The sequence below is a fragment of the Rhamphochromis sp. 'chilingali' genome (assembly GCF_963969265.1).
Source record: "Rhamphochromis sp. 'chilingali' genome assembly, chromosome: 10".
Classification (NCBI taxonomy): Eukaryota; Metazoa; Chordata; class Actinopteri; order Cichliformes; family Cichlidae; genus Rhamphochromis; species Rhamphochromis sp. 'chilingali'.
Genome location: NC_137937.1, coordinates 14,974,863 through 14,997,949, shown reverse-complemented (window position 1 = coordinate 14,997,949; position 23,087 = coordinate 14,974,863). Strand labels below are relative to the sequence as shown.

The 23,087-nt window shown below is 44.1% G+C and overlaps 1 protein-coding gene across 2 annotated transcripts in view; it reads left to right on the top strand.

The window, feature by feature from the left end:
- Positions 1-22,032, top strand: part of tcf7l1b (transcription factor 7 like 1b) — a 30,745-nt gene extending 8,713 nt beyond the window's left edge. Inside the window, exons 4-12 of one of the 2 annotated variants that reach the window (XM_080894997.1) lie at positions 9,753-9,836; positions 16,601-16,736; positions 16,975-17,077; positions 17,677-17,760; positions 19,562-19,702; positions 19,813-19,975; positions 20,072-20,179; positions 20,370-20,421; positions 21,030-22,032. In XM_080894997.1, coding sequence (XP_080751123.1) covers positions 9,753-9,836; positions 16,601-16,736; positions 16,975-17,077; positions 17,677-17,760; positions 19,562-19,702; positions 19,813-19,975; positions 20,072-20,179; positions 20,370-20,421; positions 21,030-21,520 — 1,362 coding nt within the window. In that variant the 3' untranslated portion in view covers positions 21,521-22,032. The remainder of the gene's footprint in view (positions 1-9,752; positions 9,837-16,600; positions 16,737-16,974; positions 17,078-17,676; positions 17,761-19,561; positions 19,703-19,812; positions 19,976-20,071; positions 20,180-20,369; positions 20,422-21,029) is intronic. The other variant, XM_080894998.1, reaches the window with a different exon arrangement.
- Positions 22,033-23,087: the final 1,055 nt, after the last annotated feature.

Here is a 23,087-nt window from a genome sequence, read left to right as displayed (position 1 = left end):
TTGTGCTCAGCAGACATAAGACACTCTTTACAGATAGCGGGATTCCCCTAACGCCTGCCCTCAGATAATCAGCATGATTAGGTTGCTTTGTGTTGAGAGTTTATCATTTGATATACTCAGCTTGGGTGCTTCTTTAAAGAAGTAAGTGTTGGCATGAGGTTGATCTTGTATCAGATGATAATCATGGATGTGGGGTAGGGTCAGGATCTCCATCGGAACAATTCCCTACATATTTGACTGACTTATTTGCTTCAAATGTAGAGTAGCTACATTAGAAAAAAAAAAAGATCTAATCAAGCCTATATGACATGGAATAGGCCAAGGAGCCCTTTTGTTTGATTTGTACATGGGTTAGAGGAGCTGGCTATTGGAAATCCCTGAAGCAGGCTTTAGGGGCAGGTCTGATTCTCGTGTGAAATGGGAAGGCTCTATAGCTCTCGGCTGACTTGACTGGGGCTGTATGGGTGTGTTGGCAGGGGGAGCGCCGGTCATGAATAGGGTCTTTGACTACCTCAGACTTGCCCTGAAAGGCAGGACAAAGACCCTAGGGCAACGGCTTAGAGCCTCACAGCTGAGCTACAGAATGCTTGGCCCAGTCTTCCTCCCTCCTTGCCTGATTTAAATACTACAGTGGCTTTCAGCATTCTGGCGACGGAGCGATCGCATTCACCGCAGCACATTTACCATCAACTTTTCCCTCTGTTTTTGTTTACAGTAAACCAATGCCAGAGTTGTTTACGTAATCCATTGTACAGAAATCCATCAGAGGTGCGGGTGAATATGCATCAGTGACTCTCTTTAAAACTGCCTGAAGACGGACTCATGCTGTTCATATTAAGCAGAATTTATTTTGCTGCAGACTAACTGTTGGCATATGTGTGTACCACTGCTAATCACAGCTCCACTCAGAGTTGTTAATTATGGCGCATTTTTGCCTATCCTCATGCAAGATGGAGATATTGGCAAGTAAACGGGATAAAACTCGCTGCGCACCTCTTAATCGCTCAATTATTTTTGACAGATCTGTGTGACTCTTCAGCTTTCGAAATTTGCAGATGGAGAATAAATAGCCATAAATCTTTTCTGCAGAGTTAATGGGGTTATTTGAGTCCTGTCCAGACACTCTCTCCCCACAGAGTGTCTAGTTTCAGATGTCACTCAGAGCTTTGTTTGCCCCCCTGGGTGAAGGGTTAGAGGTCAAGGTTCAGGGCCAGTTGGCTGAGTGGCCGCGAAAGCTCAGGCTTCCCCTCGGCATATCCGATCCCCTCCTCTACATCAGCCCAGCAGCCACAATGAAGGAATCAGTTTGCAGCATTTGTCTTTCCTTTTCATTACCCGAATGATTTTCGACTCATGTCAGAAGTGTAATTAAAAGAGTGCCTTTCACGGTTTTTGCAGTGAGTGGAAAACCATTCACTGCAATGTTACTGCGCTTGTTGTGAAGTTTCACTGCTTTTCCTGTTTTGTCCATTATTACCCCCCAAACCTCCCACCAATCTTTAACTGGGATTATTTGCATAATTTGAACATTTCTGTTAAGACCTTCTTAGCCTTTCTCAATTAAGAATCACACCTCAGCACAATCTCACCCGGCCTCAAATAATATTAATAATAATAATAATAAAAAAAACCTTCTCAGTTTCTTTGTTCAAAACACCTCAAAACTTTCAGCCTCCACCCACAATCTCAACTTTTCTCCCTGCCCCACCACCGCCACCACCCAAACATGTCCTCCAGCCAGGTTTATTATGCCGTTTCACGCAGACCAAAATTGCAGCTGCATGGAGAACAATCTGGAGCACATTAGCTCAGGCGCTGTGATTTATAAATTGTTTCTCAGGCCATAAATCCCTGCTGTAATTGTGCACAAGCACCCCCCCCCCCTCTCTCTCTCTCTCCAGTCACCCCCTCCTATTCTCTCCCTCTCTCTCTCTCTCTCTGAGCAGCTTACAGTCCTTGGGTTAACATTTAATTGTTTGCAGAAGTGTGCAGCTTGGATTGAGTGGAAGCTTGTTGCATTGTGGCACAGTATCGCAGAAACAGTTCTCCATGAAAGATAAACTTTCCTACTTTTTTAAAGGCTGTTTGTAAAACCCCCTTTTTTTCCCTGTCGCATGGTGTGAGCTAAACGTTCAGAATGGGATGTGAGCGTTTTTGTCTTCAGCTCCCTGTTACCGTGGTTCATGCTCTGCATTCCTGAATACTATGTAATTGTAAGGGGGCCTCTCCTCAACCCTGTCCCAGGGAATCTGATATTTACAGCAGCCCCTGATCATAATCACCTTGCCCCTCTCATTAGATTGCATTGAAAGTGAAAGATAGCAGCAGCTGTATTGTTTTAAGTAGCATGTCCAGCCTCGAGGTCTCAGTGGTCTGGTTAATGCCATGAAGATTTTTTTTCTACAAAAAGTTGTGACAGCCTGTATGAATTAATATTAGTTGCTCAAAACTGGACATGTTTTCCCAAAATATGTAAAAAGTGATTTAGTCAATATTAAAATAAACTGATATTGGTTCTCTGCTCATGTTCCTGCTTCATTGTTTTGCTTTCAAGAGACCTGGTGAACCTTGAAGAGGTAAAGGACCTAATGACCCATCCTGCCTTGTGATTCCTCTATAGGCTTTTCTTTACACCGTGAACGTGTAGGTTTTGTCTGACGGGTTTCAAGCTTTTCAGAGTTTCAGAGATGTAAGAAGAGCCCTGCATGGGGACAAAGTTATAGACAAGCCTATTGCTAAATCGTGATTTAGCACTCAATATCAGCACGATGAAAATGAAGCTTGCAGACTGTAAGGAAATGACTTCTACAAATGTTTCAGGTATTAAAAAAAACAAAAAAAACCCCGCTGGCAGTCTTCCAGACCTCCCTGCAGTCTGCTGACAGTACGCATAACTAATCCCGGGGAATGTCATGGCAATTTTGTGCTGTGTCACACATTGTGGAGGTTTGAGATTGCTTTTACTGTTCGATTCAAAAGCTACATTGTAGCACATGTAGCAAATTTCTTTCTTTTGTGCCAAATGATTTTTGAATATAGTTTGCATGACTGTTAGAGCTTAAAAACAGCGACATATAGATGGAAATGAATTGATTCCACGTCAAAGCGACTGATTCCACAGCTTTGCCACCTTAAATTATATGGCCTCAGTCCCTCTCTGAGTCCCCTGTGTTTAAGGACTGACTGTGGCTGAAACATACCTGTGGCATTTGAACGTGTGTGTGTGTGTGTGTGTGTGTGTGTGTGTGTGTGTGTGTGTGTGTGTGTGTGTGTGTGTGTGTGTGTGTGTGAGTAGGAGAGAGCCGGAGGAGAGTGGAGGGAGTGGAGTTTGCAGTGGGGTGATAGGGATGTCAGGTAGTAAAAACTGAGATGAGGCAGGGCCCAGAAGTCTGCGGGGCCTGGAGATTTGCGCTTTAGCACTCAAGAGAGCAAACACAGGAGGCATCTGCAGGCAGCTGTGTGTGTGTGTGTGTGTGTGTGTGTGTGTGTGTGTGTGTGTGTGTGTGTGTGTGTGTGTGTGTGTGTGTGTGTGTTTGGGGGGGTGGTTAGGGGCTGCTGCTGCTCAGGACAGGGGTTGGGGGAGTGGAGCTGGGTGGTGGTGAAGAGACAGAGGGGAGGGGGGTAGGACTTGCAGAGTGAACACAATCAGCCCTCTGTTTTCATAAGACTTGTGGTATGTGAGAGCAGAAACAAATGTGTTTAATTTAGGCTCTTTTTTTTCCCTCCTTCTCTCCCTCGCTCTCTCTCGCTTGCCTTCTCCACTACACCCACTTATGCCCACCTCAGTTTTTCAAAACTGACTGCCCCCCTTCACGACGCTTTGCTGCCTCTCCTCTAGCCCTGTCAGCTACTCTTGGGAAGTTAAAAAAAAAGAGAGAGAAAAACAATTGTGCTCTGTCAGTGAGAAAAAAAAGGTGCACTTTTAGACGTACGTGTGTTTACTCTCGGAGGCTGGGGGTAAATATTTATTTGCAATTTCTGGAAAAAGAAGAGAGGGGTTATTTTTATGTCTTCCCTGTGTATTTGGGAGTGATTACCACGCTGTGGTATTTGCCCCGTTCAGCGCGAGTGGGTGGGGGTGCATGCAGAACTTATTATTGCCTCCTAAACGCCTTGGCAAGAAAACGCAGCATTATATTGGTAACCCACGCTGTCTCCGGTCAATTTGTGTTTGGTCATAAATGAAAAATTCAGGTCTCACTTGTGTGTCATTGGCGTAGTGTTGACACACACACACACACCTAGATTTGATTTCTAAGTCGAGCTTTACTGTAAACAACCAGCCGACTGCTGGTAACCACGTCGTGTTCTGGAGTTAATTATACAGACGTTTACAGCTGTGAATTTCAATGAAACGAGGCTACTCCCCAAACAATAAAAACGTTGCGTTCCTGCGCGACTGGACAAACAATGCCGCGGGTCGTTGAGCAGAAAGCATATCTTGAACATTAGAGGGCTAGCCTGTCTTGACATCGGATCATTGTGACATTAGCAGGGAGCCGTTTGTGACAATCGAAAGCAGATCTCCAAAGGTGCAGAAAACCACATAACTGACTTCACATAATTAACTTTGAATAGCTTTGCACCCTACTCTCTGTCTTTATGAGATGGCCTTGCTCTTACCAGATGTATAATTATTTTCTCCTGCGTCTAATTACACAGTGAGTTTTTATGTGACCTGCTGTTGTGCTCTGTAACAAAATTACTCACTTATTCCTGACTGTACCCTCACTTTAGCTTTAAACGGCTGATTAAAATTAGCTGAAATCCAAGGAGGAGAACAATGGCGGCTTCATTCTAACACACACATTGCAGTTAACGTTGGTTACACTCTAGATGCAGGAAGTAATAACTCAGGACCATGTCATGCTCAAGGAAGACAAAAAAAAAAAAAGAGTAGCCTCATGAAACAAATAATTGCTTGAGTTGCAAAAATGCAAACGCCTGCTTAAGTTGCAGCTCACTCACTGAGACAGAATGTTAAAGAAGCTTTTTATGGGGGTTTGTCTTGGCCTTGTATTCTGTTAATGCTGTTTTATTACTGAAACAAATTCACTCCAAGGACTTTTCAAATAAACCCGGTTTGCTGGTGAGTTTGGCCTTGTGCAGAATACACATGAGGTAGTCATATGACGGCATCGCTCATTGAGTAATTTAAAGCTGAGACCTTTTGAGAAAAGCGCAAACCCACGTATCTTGCCTGTTTTCGGAAGAGCACGTCATCGCTGCGTACGTCTGACATACAGTGCGTATCCTGCACGAACCGTCTTGGAAATGTCGGAAGAAGCTTGACGCTGCGCTGTCAGGACCTCCCCGGCGCTGCCTCCCTTCATCGCTTCTCGCTCCCCTTTTTTTGCACTAATAGTTCTTTTGTGTACAAGAGCATGTTAAGAGGCCAATGAGCCTGGCCTTAATAGGCCACGTCGTCATAGAAACCACAGCACTCTGGATGTCTGACCTTTGACCCAGTTTTTCTACTGGCTGTGAATAAGAGTGCAGGACGACCAACCGGGTCACAATAGAAGCCTGGCAAACTGAGGGAGTGCCCCTGTCATAGTCACTTAACTTCATTCCTCTGTGGGCTAATGGACACTTCAAATGTGGTAGCCATTAGCAGCATGCTATTTCCAGTGCAGCAACACGGGCTTCTCACAGTTAATGTAGTATAAACCAAGACGACAGGCTTCAACCCCAAAAGTTTTTTATGGGTGCCTAATGTAACTGTATTTATACTCCATGTATTCTGCAATAGAAATATCACCATAACTTACACTCTCACCAAACTAGGTTTTTTTTAATCTTCCTCTAATTAACAACCTCCCTACCACCGCTACTAATGCATACTTACCTCATAGTGGACCAGTTGAAAAGTCCACATTCAGTGCAGGCAGTAGCCTCATTCGCAGACGGTATTGCGGGTATTACCAGCTGAGCCGCTTGTCATTTCCCCATCAATTACACGCTAATTAGCACAATGACTTCCAAGGTTTGCTTAACAATTGTCTGCGTAATTGTCCTTAATGTCGACAAACAATGGCGCTTAATGCAAACTCTGAGACAAAGGCGGGTGCTACCTATCACACTTTCCTTTGTGCCTTAAAGTCTTTAATTGTGTTTCATGCATAGATCAGGTTTAGGTGTCAATAGCCCCGCGTGGAGCAGGTGATATCAGCAGAGAAAACCTGGGAGGGACTGTTCCTGCCGGGAGCCTGACAGGGTTATTGTCTGAAGTTGCTGTTCATATGGGCCGGGGGGACGGTAATTAACACCTCAGCCAAACAGCAAGCTGTGTGGCCCATTTGTTTTCTGTTGGGGAGGAGGGTTAAAAGAAAACAATGGGGAGGAGTTCTCCACACAGTAGGTGATTGACATTATCTGCCGGGGTGATCCATGGAGGCATTCCTGCTGCTCGGCTATTCACCGCAAGTTGGGCGAAGCCGCTTTTACAAGCACCAGGCCGCGTCTGAGCTGCCACTTTATGCATATTCACTCCTTTATTTGTTGCCTGTCTGACTGTTTTTCTGTTGATTTGAGTGAGTTAATCCAATTGAGCATATCATGCTAAATGGTAAATGGAATTGTGCTCATATAATTCTTTCCTACTCCAGCTGACCACTCAAAGCGCTTTTTGCCACAAGCCACATTTGCCCATTCGCGCACATTCAAACAGCGCTTCATTTTATGCCCTTTATAACTAAGTAACATTTGGTGGGGCCGGGGGTCCATGTATTGAGCCACTTCCTGATCCACCGCCACCAATACATATGCAAGATCCTGCAATCCGTTTTAGATAATATAGCAAAATTAACATTACCTAGATTTACGCTTAACACGACTCCTCAGTGCGACCTTTAAGTTAACAGATAGTTGTTAGCAAAAGTTTGGATTTTTTTTTCTGTCCCTTTGGCAGACTCTCTGACTTAGTTTGACAGCAAATGTCCAGACATCTGTCTCTTCTCCGTGCTCCGCTGTTGGCCTGGAGTATGGCAGCGCACACTTCAGAGATGACAAAGACTCTTGGCTGTGTTTTCCTCTGCTCTGTGAGAGCAATGTAACAATTAGAACCCAGCTCTGGCAGGCCACATGCCCCCGAGCATATGTTGTATTCTCTGTGTTCAAAAACCCAAACGCCTCCAGTGCAGCTTTTTTGGAAAATTTCAGTGGCATCACTGCCACCTTTGTTGCATCTGGGTCCTGTAAAAGTAGCACATTCTACTGATGTCTATTCTGAGTGTTGGAGGCAGCAGGGAAGGCTGGAAGACAATTAGAGAGTTACGAAAATGGATCAGCTAAACTTCACTTTAGTTACACACTTCTTTCAGTACTCTGTCCGAGTGTGCTTACCAGAGCTTCCAGCCCCCATGCTGAAATAGGCATTGCTATGAGACCTCAACCATATGGCTGCGTTTGTTTCTAATAAAATAAGGGCGCGTGTAAAGCATTTCCAAATGTCTTGCAGTTTAATTTATATTAGGTTATCTCCTGTTTCACTCTTTTACAAACATCTAGTACCGCTTAAGCCACGGCATTTGAATCAGCCACTTAAAAAAATGCTGGCTCCTATTCTGCAGTGCAAACTTTCTTCTGACACTTTACCTGTTTTTTTTTTCTCTTTCCTTCTGCACTGCAACACAGAGAAAGTTTTTGCTAAGCAGCATGGCCCCCAATTCCTCACCTTTTGTTTCCAGAAGCAACTCACAGACTCGAGCACCCTCCCTCTCTCCCTCTCATGTATGAGTGAGCGGTGTGTAGCTCAAAGTGTGGACTGGAGCTAATGTGACAGTGTGCGGCTGGCATTACCTGGCTGGATGTTTCGGGGAGTGTGTGAACAGTTGCTACATAGGGCACACTGGCAATTAAAAGAAAAGTAGGTGCTCAGAAAAAAGTGCCCGGGGGCATGTTCCTCAGTCCTGGCAGAAGCTGTCAAATAAGGGATGGATTGGGTGGGAGAGCTGGAGTGGGCACGGCCGGGCCAGACCAAACGCTCACAATAGCGCTCGTTTCATTTGTGGAAGGACTAATGATTGACATAGATTAGACAGAGAAAACTGCATTGTTTTGGATTTTCTCTCCGGAGAGTAGCATTCATTAGGCACTATGCACACAGCAGAGTAAAGTTTCAATAGGGAGCTAGCAGCCTTTAAAAGCAACTGCCTCCTGACAGTTGTATGGACTTGGGCCCATTAGTTGGAACCTACGATTCAGCCTTGAGCAGTATAGTGAAAATGAAGAGGGCTGATGTCAACTCCAAGAATTTCCCCCCTTTTCGAAGGGGAAAAAAAAGGTCCCCTCCCCCTACCTTAGTGCTCTGTTGGACCCCAGCTGTCAGGAAACAATACCCTCTGCCTGCTCCGACAAACTAATTCCTGAAAATGTTTTTTTCTTCTTCCCTCCTCTCCCTTTTCCCTCTCCTGCCATAATGTCTTTTCCATTTTTAACCCACAGCCATCCAAGCTTCCTTCCTCCTTACAAACCCGGAGTGATGAATGGAGTTTTAAAAATCAAAACCTGAATGCATGACTCCTCTAGTTTGCCTCTTTGTCATCATTTATCCTGCACCGACTTTCAGAAAATGGACAAAGCTTTGCATATAGTCTTTAGCTGATTTTGTCCAGCTTTAAAAAATTTATTTTTTAAATGTTTTTAAGCGACGGGTACTATTAATGACCTTCTTTATTAGCAAGATGTTTCCAGTGGGCGGACTTTTTTTTGCACTGGAAGTCATACATGGAGTCTTATTTATAAAACAATGCTAGTTCACTGCAGACTGATAACAGTGGATGCATGGGGAAATTGCGCAACAACATGTGACAGAATTTATAACGCTACCGAAACAATGACTTGCGAAGGCTTTATGTGTCAACTCGACATGGGCATGAATGAAAAACAAACAACACTACCTATAAAATAAAACTCTTGATTATTTTTAAATTGTACCAGGGAGAAAATCCACATGCATGACAAGCTGCTGTATCCGGTATTTAAGCTGATTCATAAACCAGATGGTTGGAGCTCTCGGGCTTCATGCTATCTTCATTGCTGTGGGACAAAAACAAAATGCTCAGTTTGTTGCATCGAGCAGTAAAACCTCTTCTTGAGCGCATTTCTCACAAAGGGAGAGAAGAACAGTAATAATCTGACAAGCAGTTGCAGATTTCTGTCTAGCAAATGCCAGAAAAAAAGAGTATGATTACTTTCATATTTGAAAAAAGTGTGGAGAAGAAAGAAACGAGCAGGGGCTGCGATCAGGTCAAAGGGCCATACGGATTGAGGTGGGTAGTCAGGAGTCTTTTGCTGATCTTTAGATGGTTCTTCCTCTTCCTTCCAGCTGTCTCTTCCCACCCGCTCAGCGATGGGCGCCCACAGCTGGCCTCTTGTTTTTCCCTGACAAACGGCAATTTCACAGTCCTCCACCAGTCCGTTGTGTTCACATCGCTCTTCCTACTCTCCGCTGTGCCAGAACTCACTGTCAGACTCCAGCAGCACTGCGGGTCTCGTACAGGTGTCTGCTGGAGATCTCTGTGGGTTTGACACCATTTTATGCCACTTTTGCACTGTGCGGAAAAAAAGATTGGTCTGCCTACACTCACATTAGAGAGTGACTTTTGCACACGAGACTCTATTTTTGAATGCGTTTTGTTAAATCCATATATTTTATTTTCAGTTTTTTGGTTGTTTTTTGTAACCCCCTTTCCCTGTAGTGTGTACTTGCTGTGGTTCAACGCTGCTTCTTTTTTTTTTCTCACTTGCAGTACTTGCAGATGAAATGGCCACTTCTAGATGTCCCCGGATCTGCAGGACTAAAGGATTCTCGCTCTCCGACACCTGGCCATTTAGTAAGTAAATCTCAAAACAGAACAAAATTCAACCCAAACAACGATAAGATGTGCAAGCGGGGTTCGACTCCGAATTCTTGGCATTACCGATCACTGACAAACACTTTGGATTGCTGCACGTGCACGCTGCAAGTGTCGGATGTCTTCCGCAGGTTTGCTTCAGTGCGTGCGTCAGAAAGATTGTGGAATAAGTTAAGTGCTTGCTTGACAAGCAGCAGAACAGCTTGCATGAGGGAAGAAATAAACACGGAGTAGAATTTCACACACTGCACAACTCAGCTCAGCAAATCCATTAATGTGCACACCAGCAGAGTCCCACTATTTACCCTCCCTTATTTTTGTGGCGCTAATAAGATGCTTCCTCCCGGCTGCATCCTACAAGACATTAACCCAATTATCAGACAAATCATATAAATGTATTGAGGGAATCAATTTACTGCAAGCCGTATAAATGCTTTAATCAGACCATGAGCGTAATGCGATTATTCACGATAATGAAGTTATCGTGTGCATGCAAATCTGCCGGTTCCCACCCATCCATGTGCAGCTTCCCACCACAGCCTGCAACACCCGCAGTCCAGCTGCTCAGCAGCCTGTCTGTCTTTACCACAATAACTCAGTCTGCAGCATAAATCTCTCAAGTTTGATCCTCCCTGCCATTCCTCAACTTTCCCACACAGGTGTGAGCTAATCATGATGGTGTCTCACTCGGGTTAGACAATGCGGGGTCTCAGCAGACCTGTTTGGTTTGTGGCTTCACTGAGGGATGTGTGTGTTTTTTCAGATGGAAAACACAAGATAACGTGGAGCCTGAAGTTTACTATCTAGCATCTCACCTGCATGATTGTATCAGGGCGTTTTCTGGTTCAGGAAGCCAATTTTTAAACAGTGCAGAGAGTAGGAAGCCATTGTCACTGCTCTGTAGTCGAAAACAGTCGCCGTGACTCAGCCCCCTTGACCTTAAATCCTGACTAGACATGCTTGCTGTGTTTGCGGTTGATCCTCTGAATCCTGTAATTGCACTGATGCATTTGACAAAGTCCTCATTGAGAGCAATTAATGGGAAATTGTGAAGAAAACAGAGTTTGCTCATGGGACTGCAGTCCTGACTTTATGTCTCAATTAAAGATATTCTATTAGGAAAAATGCTGACCTATCAGTGACCCTTTTTGGTTTTCTTTTAGACTCTAAGCAGCTGCTTGGTGAAGTTTTGCTGTTTAGCCAGTACTGAACACTATAAAATTGTCTGAATCCCCATTGTAGTGAGCAATAATTCACAGAAATGAATGCGATGATGGCAGTTGGATTAAAGGAAATTAAAGAACGTTGACTGAGGTTTAGTTCTGCGGTTGGATTGTTTCTGTTCTGTCCTTCAGTAGCTGTTGCTACTTTTTATGTGACTCTATTGTGTCTTGTGGCCTTCATGTCTTTGAATGTCATTAAACCAGAAAAGCTAGTACAGAAAGAAACAATGTAGAAGTCTGAGAATGCGAGGGATCGTTTTCTGGCAAAAACTGTCTGAATACAAAGTATCATTTGTTTTTGTGTATTTCTCTTTGGAAGTTTGGAACATGTGTTCTCTTTTCTTATGCATTTAAATGTTTAAAAAATGTTTTTGTATATGCACAGCAGAACTTGGAAATTGCCTTTAAATTCAACATCTGTACAAGCTCTGTACTGGTGTTGGCGTTGTTAATGCTAATACTGTTAAGACGGCTGTAATGCACGGGCGGTGCGCTGTCAAATGTCACGTATGAAACACTTGTGGAAAAAATAATTATGCTTTTTTTTGCGCTAAATCAGTGTCAGTGATGGGGAAGTTCACTGAAAGTGTAACTGCTTTCATTTTGTCATCTAGATGAGCAAGTCGCTACGCTCTATCTTGTGACCTGGGACCACAGGGTTATTTGATGTGGGGTGGGTAGATCGAACGCTGGGTACGGCGCACTGTGGGCACTGAGGATAAAAAGTGAAACACCCCGCTGTGCCCTTACCACCCCCCCACCCCCCCCTTCTGGGCCAGGTGCCCACATACTCCTCTGGTGTGCTGCTGCTGACAGGGAGCCAGGCTGATTATGTGCTCATTACTCCAGCCGAGGAGAGAGAAGGAGAGTGGGAGGGGAGCAGCAGGCTGGCTCCCCAGGCCTGCAGGCTCCCTAGGCCCCAACACTGCACTAATGAGAGCAGGGGGAGCGGATGGGCACACACGGGGGGCCAGGGATTACTGCCCAGGGCCAAGAGGAGCCAGAGAGAGAGACCCAAGGAGACGCTGAGGAGACCCCAGCAGGGACTCCTGAAGCGGACCTGTTCCCTGCGTGTGTTAGATTTGACATTGTTACTTCTTTTTTTATGTGAAGATGGACCGCCACAGTTTGGATTATCTGCTGGGGCCTGCTTATAGGGATATGCGTATTCATGCATTTTAAAAGCATGTCGACAACTGGGTTCACTGATAAGGTTTTTGCAGTCTGTTATGGAGAGGCCTGCTCAGTCAGGCTCTTCTGCACATTAATAACTTTTAGCCAGTTGCCACATGTTGATATGTGAAACTTTTTTTTGGGGGGGGGGGAGGGGGGACAATGCACTTTCAAATTTCTACCAATCGGTGTTGCCAGAGCAAAATTGCTTTGACATTTCTGACGATTCTGTTGGCGTGAATGAAACAAGAAAAGATGTTGGTGAATAGAAATTGTGTTCGGTGGGTCCGGGGAAAGACCATCTTGCCACAGATTGGGTCCATAAGGCCTGTATGCTAATCGGAAGCCTGCTCTTGCCCGAGATCCTCAATTATTCAACAGACAGGTTTGTTTAGCATTCAGTTGGTATTGCTTTTGGTAGTAATGATGATGGTGGGGTTGGAGGACTGGGAAGAAGGGAACAAGCTTTTTTTTCATGAACATACCACAGCGTGTCTTTCGCACACACACACACACACATGCACACTCGAGTGAACCCCAAAAACCCCCATTTCAGCTCCTGTGTTCAGAGGCTTGCCTCATGAATAACGCATCAAAGGCGCTGCAGGGCCAGGTGATGCAGTATGGAGAACTTGTCAGCCCATCAGTAGTGACCCAGCTGGAGGAGAGGAGAGGAATCTTCTATAATATATCGATTCCCACTTTGCTAATAGTGATCACAAGCCTTGCCGTACTTACTTGCAGTAATTCATTCATTAGACCTGTTGTCTGTCTCATTACTGAATAGTTTTGTTAATCTGTTTTACAGAGAAGCTGTGACTCGTTAATCAGACAGAACTGGCTGTCTGTCCCTCAGATGCTTACTGGATTACAGCACACTCAGTCGTCAAATATGGGCCGATCTGCGCTTGACAGAATCGCCCTCTTTGTTTCAACATGGTATGGAGTAATCACGGCACCAAGGGGCCTGATCCTGTCAGCGTATCACAAGCTACTTAGTCACCGAATTGTTTAAATGAATCAAAGTGGCATGGTAGAGAGCAAGATTCCAGAGATGCCTTTTTGTCTTCCCACATGCGTCTGGTGTAATTTCTACATCTATGGGCTCTTAAAACATTTTAAGAAGAAATATTAAATAAAAACGATACATTTTTTTCCCTCCCCAAAGCGATACACATATTTGCCTTCGACCTATATTCCTTTAACAGACCTTTCACTGGGAGTCCGGTGAGATTTTCTCGTTTTGCATTAGGCAGCGAACAACCGAGATCCATGAAATCAAAGGCTTTGGGAGGACTGTACTGAATACTGATCTAAGGTCTGCAGTCCTGCTGGGCCACTGCAGAGACAGGATCCTCTTCAGAAATGTGATGAGGAACCAGTGCTTTGATTCCAGTCGAACTCTTTAGAGGAGCGTACTCAGATCGAGTGCGGCAGACTGAGTGAAAAGATACTGTTTATTAGTGGCCGATTCACCAGAAAGTAATGTTACTGTCTGATAATTTACAAATATTTATCGCTGGTTAGGCTCCAGAGAGATCTGTCCGTGTTTACAGCCATATTTATGGTGCTGACTTTGCTAGCTCTCTTCATTTATTTAATGACTGCTGAGGATGTTCACTCCAGTAATCTGATGCCGTATTATTCTAACCTAGAATTATAATGCCGTTGACCTTGTCAGAGGCGATGACCAGTCGCAAAGGCGTGCACTGCCTGTGATGAATGGCATACTTTTTGGAGTGGCTGATTTTAAAGACACACAACCGTACGACACGGTCAGTCCCCTTTCACGTCCGCTTCCTGTTGGCGTTGACAAACAAGGCTCGGATTTCTCAGCATGCCAGGCATTCTTTTCACGCCGTCTTTCCTCGAGTTTTGAAAGGCCTCTGAGCCTCCCACCCAGAATCGCCGAGCATAAAGACACACAAAGCTGCGGGGTTATTCAGTTTGTTCTAAGCTCTCTTCCCCATCGGCTGTTTGCCTAGTAATTCAATTCAGATGTGCAGGATCCAAAAACATGTTTGCTTGAATGAAATCCACTCCTCCACCCACACTGACCAAGGACTGTGCTTTTCTTAGCACCGTTCCAAGTTGGACAGCCAGGCTAGGTGCTGCCACCTCGGCCTTTTTAGCTTTAAGCCCTCTTCAGAGACAGACATCTTTTCTCTGCACCGGCTCCGAAACTTTCTGCTCTGGCTTTTTTGTTTTTTGTTTTCCCCCCATCTCTCTCTCTCTTAAACCTTCCTGTTGCTATTTCAGATGAGCAGCTCCGAGTGTTTTTACTTGGATAGATGAGGGTTATGCACCATTGCAGGCATGTTTGGAACAAGCACATCGATGTAAAGATTTGTATCTTTCTGGCGTAGACAGCGTCTGTATGTGTTGTTTGTATTTAAAACGTGGCTCATGACTCCTGCGGTTTTCCTCTTACACTTGGCTTGTGGATAATAATACTACGCCTATGATGGTTTTCACGGGCTTGAGGAATATTACCCCGGACATAAAGCGAGCCAAAAAAGGCACTGATAAACAAGTTGTTTGGTTTTGAGTTATGATGTCTGAGTTCTGGGGAATTTAATTAATTTAAACTAGCTTACAATTATGCTGATTTCTATTCATTTAATTAAAAATATATGTCGAAATAAAAAAGGAATTTGCTAGCTCAAGTATCCATTTTCATCTCTAACAGAGAAGCTCTAACAGGTAGCATGTAGGTCAGAATAGTTTTGCGTCCATGGAAGCTGCACACGGCATTTCTCTCTGCATTTTGTCAGGCTGGAAGCAGCCTGGATTTGAAACTAGTGCCTTCAAACTTAGAAATATCTTTGGAGCGCCCGATTCATGTATTCCAAGATATGAATTATTAATGTGTATCATTTCAAATTCTCACTGAACTGCTTCCCAAAATGTGTTGGCACCCAGGTCTAGAGGTCTCAAACAGCTCTCACAATATAGGGAAATTCATAAGTCGGCATATTGTACATGAAGTGGAACAACAAAGCACAACTCAAATATACATGACATGTGGGACCGAGGATTTTAACCTACTAAGTCAACACCATCTCTACCACGATCCAAAGCCCTCCGTTCTCCGTATGCATTTACCTCGCGTCCTCCAAGTCTGGAGACATTTTAAAAAAAGAGAACTCTTGTGGAAAGTGATCTTAATATAGCCATGTTTAACACCAGTAAATATTTTCCCCACTCCATCTGGCATTACCTGAATCAAAGCCTGCTTTAAACAGGAGAAACCACTTTGCTAAAGACTTTTTTTTTTTAAAGAGGAAAAGGTTGGACCTTCCTTTTTCTTAAAAAAAAAGATGCAGAGAAAAAGCTAACATTTGGAACAATTCTTAGCAGCGTGAAGCAAGAGAGCATACAGGACTCTCAATGCAAACCTTGTTCCCTGGCAGACCACGTTAGAGAGAGAGACAGAGGTTGGGAAGGGGGTGGGGAGGGATATTGAAGAAAGGTTAGCCTGGAGGAACAAGACTTCTTTCTCCCCTCCCACCCCTTGACCCTCCCTTGTGACAAGTTGAGCCAACAAGTGCTCTATTCAGCCCTGCAGCCAGGGGAAATGACTGCTAGGCTGAGTGCTGCCTAATGAAAGTAGAGACGCTGGTTATTATTATTGTCTTCATCATCCCTTTCTTAATGCTGGTCAGATCTCACAGAGGATGTGTGCTTTCTTGTTTTTTCACAGTGTGTGAAGCATTGTGGAAATAAGGGAAAGACATACTCTGCGTGTTGCTGGCCTTTCTGCTCGTCACCACTTATCTGAAGTTATACAGAATTTTAAGTGGTTTTCCAACATTAGCAGCATTTGTAATCCGCCCGTGGTGGTTGCTGTCAGACGGAGTGGGAGATGATGGCTCCACATGTTTATGGTCGTTTCGTTTACCTTAGCCCCATTGTGTTTATTTGCGGCTTGCTGGTGCGACTTTTGGACTCGGTGGCACCGTTGTTTTTTCTTCTTGGACTGAACAAACAGTTCTCTCCTCAGCTAAATGGCCGTAATGATCTTGGCATGTGTCCGCGAGGCCTTTTTACTGCTTCTTGGTGCCGGTCCAGATTGCATCACAGGGCCAGTCACACGCATAAACTGTGATGTTTACCATGGAGGGCATTCACAAATTATGGCCTATTTATGGCGTGCATTTCTGTTGTACAATAGCCAGCGTGAATCATGCACTTATGGGAGACAAAATGTTTGCTTCAGATACAAATATAAATAATTCTTTGATGTGTAAATAAAACACTAGTACAGAAAAACACATTAGTGTCACTCTCTTCAATCATGATGTCAGGCACTTGTTGCTCACCTTCAGCTCTCTGTGTCTCCTTCAGTCCAATAAAGTCCCAGTGGTACAGCATGCTCACCATGTCCACCCGCTGACGCCCCTCATCACCTACAGCAATGAACACTTCTCCCCTGGCACGCCGCCATCGCACCTCTCCCCAGAGATCCTTGACCCAAAGACAGGTAAAGCATCTGATGGATGGACTAACCTTCACATGGAATCTTTTTGCAAGGAAAAGTGGCGATAAAACTACAGTTGTTGTGTTATAATAATATGAAATTAAGCACTGAAATGTGCACGGATAAGTGCACATCTTATTGGCTTGAAAGTTTCGCGCCTTAAAAACAATTTGGCATATATTGTGGAAGTTTGATAGACTTTTTTTTTCCTATTAAACTGATCTTTCTGTGGCCTCCGTAGGTATTCCTCGGACACCTCACCCATCAGAACTGTCTCCATACTACCCCCTGTCTCCTGGTGCAGTCGGTTCCATTGCACACCCTCTCAGCTGGCTCATGCCACAGTACGTTCCTTTCATTGTGATCTGTTTGCATAGCCAGATGTATTACTTAGTTATTTATACATATCATATCTCTTTTAACTGGCTGCAGTTACATGTGCTCGCCTAAAAAATAGATTTTTTTTTGACGACCATCTTGCGTCACGTTCTTGGAATGAGTTCGCTTTGTGGGCGCGTCCACCTGCTGTGATGATGCATATTAACAGACCACCAGAGATGTTAGCTAATTAGCTGCGCTGGCTTAGTGGCCAACTTTCGACCGCTTCTCCCTGATCTAAAATTTAAAAAAGCGCAATAAATGATTTATAAAATTCAAGTCAAGCAAGGAAAAAAATTGTATTTCTTGTCCAGAAAGTTTTTGATTGCTACACCCAGGTTTTAATGCAGCATAGAACTATATCATGACAGTATCATGACAAGACAATTTATGAGCATTTATTGGTTTTGCCATGGGTCCTGTAATCAATTGCAGCGGTGCTGTTCCACAAGCAGGGGATTTGAGTTGATGAGGGGAGGATTAGTGCTGATGGGTTAGCTGTCAGCTGTGTTTGATCCACCTCACTTTGCAGCCTTCGCTCACTCCGTGTACCTCTGTCTCCCAGGCAGGGCCAGCACATGTACTCCATCCCTCCAGGGGGATTCCGTCACCCCTATCCAGCGCTAGCAATGAATCCATCCATGTCCAGGTGAGTGGATCACGTTCAGTAACACCCCAGCCCTCCCGAAGGGAGACATCTAATATCTGTTGCCTCTGTGGCATGCTCTGTTCACATTTTTCCTGCAGTATTAACTTCAGTGGTTAATACTGTAAATGTTATTTGGAGTGGATGTTGCTTTATTTATAGGAATGTAAAGAAAAAATGCAGTATATCCGCTTGGAGAAAACACTGTGAGACGGTGGACAGGCAGTGGTGTCAGGACTACAAAGGGATGTAAGGTCTAAGTCTATTGGAGACAGGTTCAGCTTCTTAAATAGAGCAAATGCATTATTGGCATTCAGGGCTTCTCTCCTGTCTTTTCTTTGAGAGCTAAACTTCTGTGGTCAGGCCAGTGTTCTGAGCCACTCCACATGTGTGCGCACACACGCACACACACACACACACACACACACACACACACACACACACACACACACACACACACACTGAAGAGATGAAAGGGCTGAGAATCGATTAGGACAAATCAAAGCTCATCTGAGCCAACACGTCCCTTCAGACTAAACTCTCTGACCCTCTGTCAAAATTGGAAAGATTTGTAGGGAGCCTTCCGGTGTTAGTATGAGATGAAATATTCAGAGGGTTCTCTGTGATCAATAGCATGTGTAACTCCATCCTGAAATGAACTCGCAACAATCAAAGCACGCCTCACACAAGGTTATTTAATGCACCAGACGCACTGTGTGCCAAATATTGTGCCAAAATTTCTGCTATCATGGAGATTTGAAATAAACTCGCGGTGAGGCTCTCTGACCCAGGAAGAAACCCGCTGAAACGAAGACGTTACACGAAACACTTTCGACAGTATCAGTAAGATATAAGTAAGCGTAAGTGTAAAGCGTGAATAAAAATTTATGGCAACAATGATGAACACTAATGGAAGCAATATCTTCAAAATACGGAGCTTGACTGCATGCCATCACTCGGAGCAGCTTGAGTTATTCACTGGGGAATAAGTAGGATGTTTACAAGGATAGCTGGTAAAGGTTTATTACCAGGGGAGTCATAAGGGTCCTGTTTGTTTATGCAGTATAAATTATTAAGAATATCAAAGACGAGGGGGAAAAAAAGGAAAATAACACATGAACTGAGAATTAGCTCCTGTTTACTGAGTTGTTTTTAGACTTTTTATAAGACAAGAAGTTTGGTTTGAACACATGTCGCTGAGTGTGACGGTTAGAAATCATCACATATGTAGGTTAATAAGGCACATATATAATACATATGTGTGGTGTCACTAACGACAGCCTGTGTAACATGCTAAAACACTTAAAAGAGGTGAATGTTCCAGTCTTAACATTAACTAGAGTGACTGATCCTGGCCTGTGGAGCTTAATTCCCCCTCTTGTCTGTTACAATGCTCCTTTGTATTAACTACTGGAAATTGAGAGAGACACTTTGTAAAGGTGTTCTGTGTGGACGGCTGTCAGAGCGCTCTCCGCGGTCTGGGACGTGGTAAGGAAAGAGGTTTCAGGTGTCACAGCCCTGCCGTTGCCATGGTAACAACACATTCCACTTTTCTTCAGCCTTTGGTGAATAAAAGGCCTTTTGAAAACGTCTTTATTTGAACAAAAAAGAAAGCATGTTACTCATTGTGTGTATGAATTTAGTCTAGACGGAGGCAGTAGGCACAGTGAATTTCACCCCGAGGGTGAGGCAGGGCGGTTATGTGCCAGGTTAGCTGAACTTTTTTTTTTATGCCATGTCAAGCTGACAGAGGTACGCTGTTACATCCCGCTGTTAAAACGTTGCCCCCTTTTTGCCCTCCCAGCTTGGTGTCCAGCCGTTTCTCCCCTCACATGGTCACCCCACCTCCGCACAGCCTCCACCAGACCGGCATTCCTCATCCGGCCATAGTTTCCCCGGCCATCAAGCAGGAGCCCAGCGGTGACATCAGCCCCTCGATGCACGCGTAAGACAATTCAGCAAAACCTGCCTTCATTGCTGCTCCTCGTTATGCTAAAATCTACTCGTGCTTACTCGGTCATTCACACGGCTACTTTCATTCTTGTTTTGGATTAGCAGAAAGTCCCCCGTTCCTGCCAAGAAAGAAGAGGACAAGAAGCCTCATATCAAGAAGCCTCTGAATGCTTTTATGCTGTATATGAAGGAGATGAGAGCCAAAGTGGTGGCAGAGTGCACTCTGAAAGAGAGCGCGGCCATCAACCAGATCCTTGGAAGACGGGTAAGCAGTGCAGACAAAGGCGTTGGAGTTTACACATACATATATGTGTGTGTGTGTGAGAGTGTTTAAATGTCCTTTGATATACTCTGTCCACAGTGGCATTCCCTGTCAAGAGAGGAGCAAGCCAAATACTATGAGCTGGCCAGGAAAGAGAGGCAACTTCACTCCCAGCTCTATCCGGGATGGTCAGCACGAGATAACTATGTGAGTGGCACATTTCTGTTCTCAGGTTTCATATCGTGACTGGATGATGTTTAAATTCATTTCCCTTTAAAGTTCAGTCCAGCTATGACTATAGAAACTGCCCTTTTAATCTTTGAAGTGAAGTCGGTGAATTTTGTTTGCTTTCACTATGAAAAAAACTGTTTTTAACAGCATTGTTTCATGTGTGCAGGGAAAGCGGAAAAAGAGGAAGAGAGAGAATAAACCAGACTCAAAACCAGAGGGTAAGGGGCCATTTTCTTCCTGACTGGCTTTATTTGGTTTTTTTTTCCCCTCTCACATTAGAGAAGAAAGAAAAATTGTAGGAACTAACAGCGAGGGCTTTATTTTTCTTGCAGAGCTCAAGCCCAACCTGACACTGCACATTTCTTCTGTTATTTTCTTTCCCCCTTTTTTTTATTTCTGCGTGAATTTTGTCCTTCGCTGGCTCTAACTAACTCCTTTCCCTGCTTTTATACTTTGACAAGCAGCTTATGAGGTTCATTGCTAATAGTGGTAGGTATGTCTGCTATTGTGCAATCAAGTTACCACGGCAAATTGGCCAAAAAAGGGAGCTTTTCACTCTTTAGTGCACATTTTGTGTACATTTTGTGTTGTTCCTCTTTTGATCCATGCACACATACCATTCGTATTATGCTGTGAACATCCTGTTTCAGTCTTCTTGTTGTCAGTTTAAAAAAAGGTCTTGTTTCTAACTTTAACATCGTGCTTCATTGCTTAAATAATCACTCATTCACTTCTGTCGGACGTGGCATAAAGGGACTTGCACCAGATTTGAAGTCAGCGGCGGATCCATAATTCAGTTTGCTCACTTTTCCTCGTTTCCCCGCAGACTTCTCGATAAGAAGCAAGAAGCAGTGCGTGCAGTACCTGACCTCGGAGAAGATGTGCGACAGCCCCGCGTCGTCACACGGAAGCATGCTGGACTCACCGGCCACTCCCTCCGCAGCCTTGGCCTCCCCCGCCGCCCCCGCTGCCACTCACTCTGAACAGGCCCAGCCGCTATCGCTCACCACCAAACCGGAGGGGCGCATGCAACACCACTTCTCGATACCCGGGAAAGCTTCCGGGTCCACATCCTCCTCTTCCTCATCCTCCTCTTCCTCCACCCCTTCCTCTTCCTCCTCCCAACCCACCATGTCCATCCCCGTTGGTACTTCAGGTAGCCAGTCAAACACACCCATCCTCACCCGGCCAATCCCCTTCACCTCTCTGCACCCCTCCATGCTGTCTCCCCCTTCGCCCTTCCACCAGGCCCTTCATTCCCATCATGCCCTGTTCCAGTCGCAGCCCCTCTCCTTGGTTACCAAACCAACTGAATGAATTCACAAAGGCAATTTTTCTTTCCTCCCCATTTATTGTGCTGTATATTGATTGCTTTTCTTTTAAAAAAAAATAGTTATTAGAACAACTTTTTTTTCTAAATAATGAAAAGGATGAAATATTATTGGTCAATATTTGACCGTCTCCTTTTCTACATCTCTCAATGAAAACAAAAATGTATTTTTTGTAAAGTTTACTGCAGAACTGGTTTCTTTTTTTTGTTTTGGTTTGTTTTGGTTTGTTTTTGTTTTTGATGCATTTATCCAATGAACCTCTTGTATAAATGAACCTATGTACATAGTTTCTTTTATAAAAGCAAAAAAGAAACAAAAAACACACTTTTACTTTAGCCAAAACCTGATTAATGTTAGTATGAAGTTTAAGTCTTAGTACTGGCCAATAATTGCAACCCCCTTCTCCCCCCCAACCCCTCTTTTTTTTTTTTAATTCACGAGTGTGTGCCCCTTCTCTGACATGTTAAATAAACATTTGAAATTGTTTCTTAAAAGAAATATCTCAAGTCTGTCTTTTCAATGCTGTTTCTGGTCGTTTAACAAGGAGAAATTGCTTTAACGAGGTGATGTGGTTTGGATTAGCGTTCCTATAAAAAGTGACCACAGGGCATGACACTGTAGGTGTAGAAAATCACATTTAAAGACAAGTATGATTTTATCAGGGCTGCATTTAAACTGGAGGGGGCAGCCAAACAAAAAACAAACACAGCTGTCATTTTTTTATGCCTGCATTATCCTTCAGCGCTAACGTGAGAACGTCTTCAGCAAAACCCTCCTGACGGTGGCAAAGACTTTAATGTTTAATAAAGCAGAATTAGGCTAACCACACTGGAAAATGAGTGCCTGAGCCAGGGTAATGGAAATTTCAAGCCCGGTATAGACGCAAATAAAAAAATAATGGACATCTGCTCATTCTTGGAATGTGGCATCCCTCAACAATGACTAAAAATAAAAAAAAGCAGGTCAACCCTCCATCCCAGTGCACCGTACCCTACTCGGGCTCCCCTTTTTTCCTTTTGCACTTTTGCTGCATCTTTATTCACCGTTTGGCACACTGCTTAGGCTTTAATTAACTCAGAGGTAATGGGATGGAGCCCTTGGGACCTCATTAGGCATTTCAATTAGTGAAAAAATACACAAGGTAGGTTACAGTTTTTGGTGGCTTTGGAGATGAGTTTTTGGTGGCTTTGGAGATGGACCAATTATGTGGGAGCAGAGGGGGGGAGGCCGGCCAGGACGAGATAACTTGCAACCCCTCTATCTACCAATTTAACTTAAGCAAGATGTTACCTGCTGCAGGGAGCTGGGAAATGTTACTTTTTCACATGCATTTACATATAAAGAAGACTTAACGATAACACAGAGAACGATCTGTCTGTCTTAGCTGATTTTCTACATTCAGATGAAACATAAATAATCAATGACATTGTCACAGAAGCATCATCCATTTGCCGCCAGCAAAAAAAAAGGTGACCTGTGTCATATATATTTTTAAAATTCACTTTAAACATTGTTGTAAAACTGCAGAGCGGCGGGACTGAGGATGCGTTTCT